At 40.6% G+C, this 7,885-nt stretch overlaps 1 protein-coding gene across 1 annotated transcript; it reads right to left on the bottom strand.

Annotated features, from left to right (window-relative positions):
* Window positions 1-1,587: 1,587 nt before the first annotated feature.
* On the bottom strand, window positions 1,588-4,221 carry LOC148041023 (uncharacterized). The gene has a single exon (XM_087675588.1). The coding sequence runs from the start codon at window positions 3,824-3,826 to the stop codon at window positions 2,930-2,932; it is 897 nt and encodes a 298-aa protein (XP_087531714.1). The 5' UTR covers window positions 3,827-4,221; the 3' UTR covers window positions 1,588-2,929.
* Between the last annotated feature and the right edge of the window lie 3,664 nt (window positions 4,222-7,885).

The following is a 7,885-nucleotide window of genomic DNA, read 5'->3' as shown; positions in this document are numbered from 1 at the left end:
GACAAGATTACTCTATACTAAACATTGGATGCTAGATATTATATCCTTAATCTCTAACCATGATAACCCTCTCTTTAGCATGGGGTTGCTTGTCTTGTAGTAGTTTCAACATCTTATAGCTCATATCAAAACATGTAGAAACAAAAACCACAACTATGTTCATCTATTTGGTATTTTAAAGGTAGGCCCTTGTGGTCTTTATCACATTTTTAACACCTTAGTATGTATTTACACACACACACACACTCTCTCTCTCTCTCTCTCTCTCTCTCTCTCTCTCTCTCTCTCTCTCTCTCTCTCTCTCTCTCTCTCTCTCTCTCTCTCTCTCTCTCTCTCTCTCTCTCTCTCTCTCTCTCTCTCTCATATCTGTGAAAAAAAAACAACATTTTCTACTTCCTCCATGGTGCTTTATATTTATATGCATGCATATAATACATATATTGATTTACATATGTAGATGAATATACATAGATGCAAATGAGGTATTATTGTCTAATACATAAAGACATAACTATGCACACATGCAAAAAGAAATATTACTTTCTAAGATATATACACACCTAAATAAATATGCACACAAAAAAAAACTATTACCTTCTAGGATATACACACGTACTCACCACTCATGTGCTTAGACACACATGCACATGCATGTGTACCCACATACACACTTGAAGCTCATGGAGTAAATCTTATTAGCTAGCCTAAACTAAATGCCACTAAATATAACCTAATGGAGCAAATTGAGAAGGAGCATATCCTTTCAACCTAACACCTTCTCTTATCTTGGCATACCCATTTTTTACAAAAATGGTCAATTGATTTTTTACCTTCATTAATGAACAAACAAAATGGTCATAGTTTCTTACATTTACTAATCATTTCAACCTAATGTTTTCTCTTATCTTGGTAACCTTGTTTTTATTTTAAAAAGTAATGTCTCAAGACACTCCTTTTCTATTCTATACTAGCAACATAAGCTTTGACTTAAAAGGCAACGAGGAGTGCAAGGCAGCTAGGAAGCATGTTTGCAAAATTCTAAATCAAGATGTTTGAAAGATAATGCATGAGACTGTTTCCATGATTCTTTGGTACATTGAAAGCTCTAAGAGTGCCTTACAATTGGTTTTGAATGTTGTTTCCTTCATATGATGAGACCTACATGATGGATTCGAAATAAACATTTGCATTCATATTTTCATGTTCTATTTATTAGAAATATTCTTACTCGACCAATCTTTGACATTCATAAATTTTGATGGGGTCAAGGCATCTAAAACTTGAGGATTCATATTCAATCCTTGAACTGTAAGCAAAGCTTGTCAAATTGAGAAATGTAATGCTATACATTGCAAGAAGAATGGAGTATAAGCTCATTGTTTTAGAAATTTGTTGTAAGCTTGAAGGAATTGAGATGTACACATCAACTTTAGGCAAAGGGCTCTATATGAAGCAATAGGCAAACAAGCATAACACTAATGTCTACATGTTGAATTATGAATATAATAAGATGTAATTGCCTAAACAATATAAAGATGCTAAAAAAACAATACCATTTTTGAAGGGCTCTTAGAGAAAGTTGTGGACTTATCATCCAAAAGGACAAATACAAAATGTGTATGATTTTTATCTTGCTCTTTTTTTTTTTTTTTTGGTTATTACCATCTATCATATGATTGATTGACATTGATATACATTGGTTTACAAATGACAATAGACGGTATTGTAGTGCATCTCATCATCTACAAATGACAATTCCGAGTGTTGCAATGCATCTCATCATGTACAATGTTCATAATAGTTGACAATGCACTCAAGGTAGGCAACTCACTACATACCTAATCCCAATGAAGGCTATAGAGGAATTCCACCATGACATAAGCCCAAAGTTTTACTTTGCTTACCTTGTTTTAGAAATTCCATTAAAGGTAGCGACTTCATGGATTGACAAAGGACTCAAGGTAGGTAACTCATCACACAATTGGGATCCAAAGGAACTCTACAATTGTGGCTTCATAGGAGTTCCACTATGGTATATAGTTTCTAAGCTATAACTTGTTTCACTTTTTTTGTGATGTTCTTGCAAGGTTTACTTAACCAATAAGGGGAGAGATAGGACCATGACAAGCTCTATATAGAGGTGACAAGCTGTACATACAAAGGAGCCATGAGGTGATGAGATTCATAATGCTATTGGGATGAGTTTCAAGCAAGAAGTGAAAGCAAAATTCGGATGAAGTTTCACAAGTGGGATAGATGGTGTGGTGGTGTGTATGAAAATTCCAAGAAAGGATTGAAGGGACAAATTTGGGGAGAATTCCACAAGAAGGATTGGTGGTTGAAAGGACAAATTTGGGTGGAGTTCCACGACTGAGATTGATAGTTTTAACTAAGAAATTTGACAGAACAAGTCTGAGCAATGTTCCACAATTAAGCTTTGAAGATGTAAGGGGGCATGGAGGCTTTAGGCCCTTAGGGATGAAAGGCAAATAGAGCGAATTTGGGTTGATGAGGTTTGCAGATGTAATGGGGCATGGAGGCTCCATGCCCTTAGGGATGGAAGGGAGATGTGGAGGCAGGTGAGGATTAGGCCCTTAGGGATGGAAGGCAAATAGGGCGAATTTGGGTTGATGAGGTTTGCAGATGTAATGGGGCATGGAGGCTCCATGCCCTTAGGGATGGAAGAGAGATGTGGAGGCAGGTGAGGATTAGGCCCTTAGGGATGGAAGGCAAATAGGGCGAATTTGGGTTGATGAGGTTTGCAGATGTAATGGGGCATGGAGGCTCCATGCCCTTAGGGATGGAAGGGAGATGTGGAGGCAGGTGAGGATAGATTATTGAAGCAAAATTTTTTGAGGGAAAGGGAGGGGGGAGTTGATTGATTGAAGTGTTATGGTAAAGATAGTGTTTTCTTCTTCCTTCTTGTGTGTTATGAGGCCCTCTCAATGTCCCTTAAGACTTGGAGGAAGGTGGAGCCAATGAGGGGGTGGAGATGGGGGTCGTTGAGGGTGAGGTAGCAGTAGAGGAGGAACTCCAGGCGACCCACCTCCCACAGGCCGTTGCCCACGATCATGTCCACCATCGATTCCCAGAACTCGCGGTCAGGTTCGTCAGAGAACTTGACCATGGCGGTGCTGCTGCCAACCACCTCGCACAGGCACTCAGGGAGCTCGTACTGCTCCCATCCCATCTTCCTCCGCCTCTTCTTGAAGGGCCACAGCCCGCCGCTGCCGCCACAACTGCTGTCGCTGCCGTGGTCGCTGTTGCCATCACCGGTCCCGAAGCTATTCTCCTCCCCGCCCGCGCCATCGGCCTCACCATCGCTGTCCCCGCAGCTGTGCAGATCACGCCCCTCGTCCTCCCCCGCCGCCTCTTGCACCACGCCGCCCCGCTTCCGCTTCGTTGCCTTCCGTCGCAGGTTAGGTTTTCTGTTCCCCTTCCTCTGATTCCCTGCTGACACATCAAGATCATCATCTTTTGCTGCTGCCTGGCTTGCTCTTCGTCCTCGTCCTTTGTTGAATGTTAGGGTTTCTTGATCTCCATAACCATTGGTGAGGTCTTTATGGCCATCTGCTTCATGTTCATGGCTGTCCTTGCCTTCTTCAAAAAGGGCCAAGAGGTCTTTATGGCCGTTTGCTTCTCGTTCGTGGCTGTGCTTGCCTTCTAGAAGGGCGGAGAGCTCTGTGTCGGTGGGGGAGGAGGGTGGCTTGGATTTGGTGCCTCTCAGGAAAGGCAGGGTTTTTCTTGAATCTGGCGATGCCTTGACCTTGATGAACCAGCTAGCAGGCAGGAGGCCATGGACCAGTTTGTGCAGAAGCTTCCCCATCTCACCCTCAAATCAGGAAAAATAGATTCATCAAATGGAGAGAGAGAGAGAGAGAGAGAGAGAGAGAGAGAGAGAGAGAGAGAGAGAGGCCCAAAAACACACCTTTGGTTCTGTCAATGGATGAATTCAAAGACACACCTGAGTTCTATCAATGGATGAATTTCCTATGCATCTGATGTGGAGTCTCTATCAGTTGATGCAATCTTATCAAGTTGATGAGGAGAAAGAAACTCTCCAATGGACCTTATATTCAATCAATTACATGAATACCCATCAAATTTCATGACCCCCCAAGTCACCCCTTCTTACCTCATGGTTTTCTCTCCTTCCATCCCTCTAGAGAGCCTCCCTCCCCCCCTCTCTTCCAAAGAAGAAGGCCTCACCTCTCAAGATCTTCTTTGCAAAGACTCTTCATGGGCTACTTTGCTCTCCTTTCAAGCCATCATTTTGAGGCCCATAGACTCTTCATGGGCTACCTCGCCTCCCTTTCAAGCCATCATTTTCATGTGGGGGCCGCATGGCATGAGTGCTCCCCAAAGTGACAAGGAGTATGAGAGGGCCCCTTTTCTCTGAGAAAGTATAAAAAGCAAAATGCTTCACTTACACTATCCCTTGCATCCTCAAATGTACTTAACAAAGTATAAAAGCAAGACGCTTCAATTACAATATCCCTTGCCTTCTCCATGTACAATGGCTAGGGTTTGCTTGCCTCGTCTTTAGAATGTACTCCCACATGGATACACCCACATAACAACAACAAACATAAACAAATGCCTTATTTTAATTATCCCGGTATGTTCTCATATAGACATAGATATATCCATTTAGCCATGACAAAATTAAAACCTTGCCTTATTGTAGTTCTCTTGGTATATCCACACAATAACATTAGAACAATTCGTTATTGTGAATCTCTTGGTATCCCATACCTCAACAAAAGTAAACACATACCTTGTGGTAGGCATGTGAAGCCATTGGATTCTCTTGTTTGTCCATGAGCACCAAAGGCATACGTTCTTGCAAGAAAAAGCTTGAGCTTCCATGCTTTAGTTATGTGGTATGTTAGAGTCCAATAGTAGCCTACTATATACTCGTGGTAAGCACACCACGTTGTAAGGTTATGCAATCACATGAGTTATTGAATGGGTCATAATAGCCAAGATTCTATACGGGGCAACCATCCTAAATAGTTCATAGTGGTTAAGCTTGTACCTCATTATTGGCTTTACAAAGAAAGGCAACCATCCTAAATGGTTCATATTATTTAAGTTTATATTGCATTATCCCTTCACGATGATGCGATCACCCATCCGTATGTGCCTAGAATATAACAATTACTAGTTGAGCATGCATGCATTACTCTCAAAGTGTTATTTGAATTTAGTAAATTTGCTTAAATTTAATGACACGAAAACAAGGAATGCATGATCAAATGACCTACTATTATTTTACATTAACATCAAGCATAATAAGAGAGGCAAACAAAATCTACACAAGCCAATTGATTGCTAAACTATGTGCAATAGTTGTCCTAGTAATCAATGTGCTAGAAGCCAATTTCCTCTCTTTAAGATGTTGAAAGCATTGTTGAAAGCAAGCAATGGTTGTGAAAGAAATATACATTTTAGTTTATGTTGCTCTATTGAAAACTATGTAGTTGTATGCACATTTGAAACAATGGAAGATTCTTAACAAGAACATGGTGTGTTTGTGTGGTACATGCTCTTGCATGGTTTGCACACTTGATTGGTCCTTTTTGGGTAGGATAATTCAGGAGGAGATCAATGCAATCAAGCTCCATAGTTTGTTTGGCTAGTGGTCTATATTTATCTATGCATAGGAAAATGCTTGTGTGCGTGTGTGCGTGTGCGCGTGCACGTGTTAGGGTAGGGTAAGACACCCCCCCTTATACATTATGCACGTGCACACCCATATGTGCACATGGCCTTGATATGCATATTCATCTATGTATATATGCGAGCATATGATAGCTATGCATACTTAGGTTTGAAGAGTACTAGACATCAATGCTTTTATTTTTCCAAGATAAGATACACACAAACCTAAACCCGTACATTCACAAGCATGTGCACACAAATCTAGCATGTGTCAATTAAATCTACGCATGCAAGCATGTATGCACATTTTGAAGAAGATTAAAGCATGCTTGAATTAAGTCCAATCCATCACAAGATTGCTTCGAGCTTGTAGTTAAAGAATTTTGATAGTGAGTACTACTACTAATACATGACCATTAAGAAGTGCGCACATTTTCCTTGGGAGGTGTTTATCATACTTCTAATGTAGGGTTAGGGCTTTATACATGGAGCTCGGTATGTTGAAGTGTGGAGAAACAAATACTTAGTGGATGTTTTCCCTTCTTGTGTTATGTATGAGCTCCATGAACATTTGAATGCATGAGGAGAATCAAATATTGTTGATAATGACAAGAGAACGAATTAAATCCTTGAAAACCTTATCTGCTAATATTGTAAGCTAGTTTAGAGTAGTAAATGGTGTGGTATGGTTGAATTGGTATGAACATTGATTAATGTTTGGCACTTCCAAATTGCACGTGGGATTAAAAAAACCTTGGCAACATTGTAATCACCTTCACAACATAGGTTGTGTTATTTCTTGGCATATATTGCACCCTTTATGTGGCCACCCCTTCTATTATGAACTTATAGTTTTGTGGCAATAACATAAATAATCCCATCAACTTATGACCTTTCGAATATGTGGACTTTCTCCAAGTAACATCTAAACTATGTCACTAGGGTGGGGTGGACCTATATAAAAGAACATTTTGTCTTTTTTATTGCATCCATTCTTTTGGCTTGGCTAACTCTCATTTATGAAAGTGCAACATACACTGAGTTGATGCGTTTGCAAAAAAACAAAGTGACATGCCTTTTGTGAAGATCCCTCACCCTTAATGTGCACTCCACCATTTAAATAAAGAAGATCCTTTCAAGCTTGATTTACACTCCACATAGCAAAGTTTTAAGGTTTAGGCAGCTTTGCCATTTAGCGTAGATAGTGACCCCACTACCTTTTCTATTATGCATGGGAAAGAGAGCCCTCTCATTACATGAGGAAAGTTTGCCTTTTGTCACAATTCTCATGAAAACTGAGGTTTTTGATGCCTTTTGTCATAATGCTCATGAAAAATCGAGGTTTTCAAAGTCAAAGTGAAGGTTTAATGTGAAATCAAATGCAAACCTTTTGAGAAAAACCTTGCAAAGTTGAAGAAAAAGCTAACACGTTAAGATTTGTGAGGGATTCTAGTGATAGGAATGTCATCAATCCCCCAAGACTTTTTAAGTTAAAAGCTCTCAAGAGAACAATGGGTGAGAGTGTGCATACAGTAATTGGGGGGTACTTGGAAGATACAAGATATTAGTGCAAATCTCTCGTTTCAACACTGTGTTGGATAGCCTAGGGCTTCATTTGATATTCAACGCAAGCTAATAAGGAGTTTTCTAGTGAGAAAACACCACTCTTCATTGGATCCCATGGGGGTGAGGAGGAGGAGGAGGTGTTGTGAAAGGGCAACAACCTTGGGCCCATGCCCATGCATTTTGTTAGGGACTCTTACCTCACGAGAACAAAGCATACGGATAAGCAAGAGCGAAGGGCTTACGATTAGACCAAATTAATCATGTTTGTGTTTTGTACATGAGCTTTTGGTGTTGCTTCAAAGTAAAGGGTTGAAATGACTCCACTCTCGCATTATTCCCCACCAAACAAAAGGACGCTCTGACAAACAACACATCGCTCTCCTCTCTACAATCCACAGGAAATATAACATCTTGCTTGCTTGCTTGGTCGACCCCTCAACAATTCTATATAAGATCCGCCCCCCCCCCCCCCCCCCCCCCCCATTGCTTCTCACCTTGCCTCTGCGTCACACTCACCTTCATATTTCTTTAACCCCCACATCGTCTTTCTCCCAACCTTATACCTTTCCGAGCCAATGCGTTCCCAACCAGTCTCATGAATATTCATGAACCACGCTTATCCCATGAGAATAATGTTAAATCGCCCAAACTTTTA

This window comes from Lygodium microphyllum, chromosome 1 (genome assembly GCF_053477565.2).
Source record: "Lygodium microphyllum isolate KBCC chromosome 1, Lygodium_microphyllum_v1.1.10, whole genome shotgun sequence".
Taxonomy (NCBI): Eukaryota; Viridiplantae; Streptophyta; class Polypodiopsida; order Schizaeales; family Lygodiaceae; genus Lygodium; species Lygodium microphyllum.
This window is presented reverse-complemented; position numbering and strand designations above follow the sequence as displayed.

Excerpts from the sequence above, each read along its gene's own strand:
- LOC148041023 (XM_087675588.1), bottom strand. The coding sequence starts at position 3,826 with ATGGGGAAGCTTCTGCACAAACTGGTCCATGGCCTCCTGCCTGCTAGC.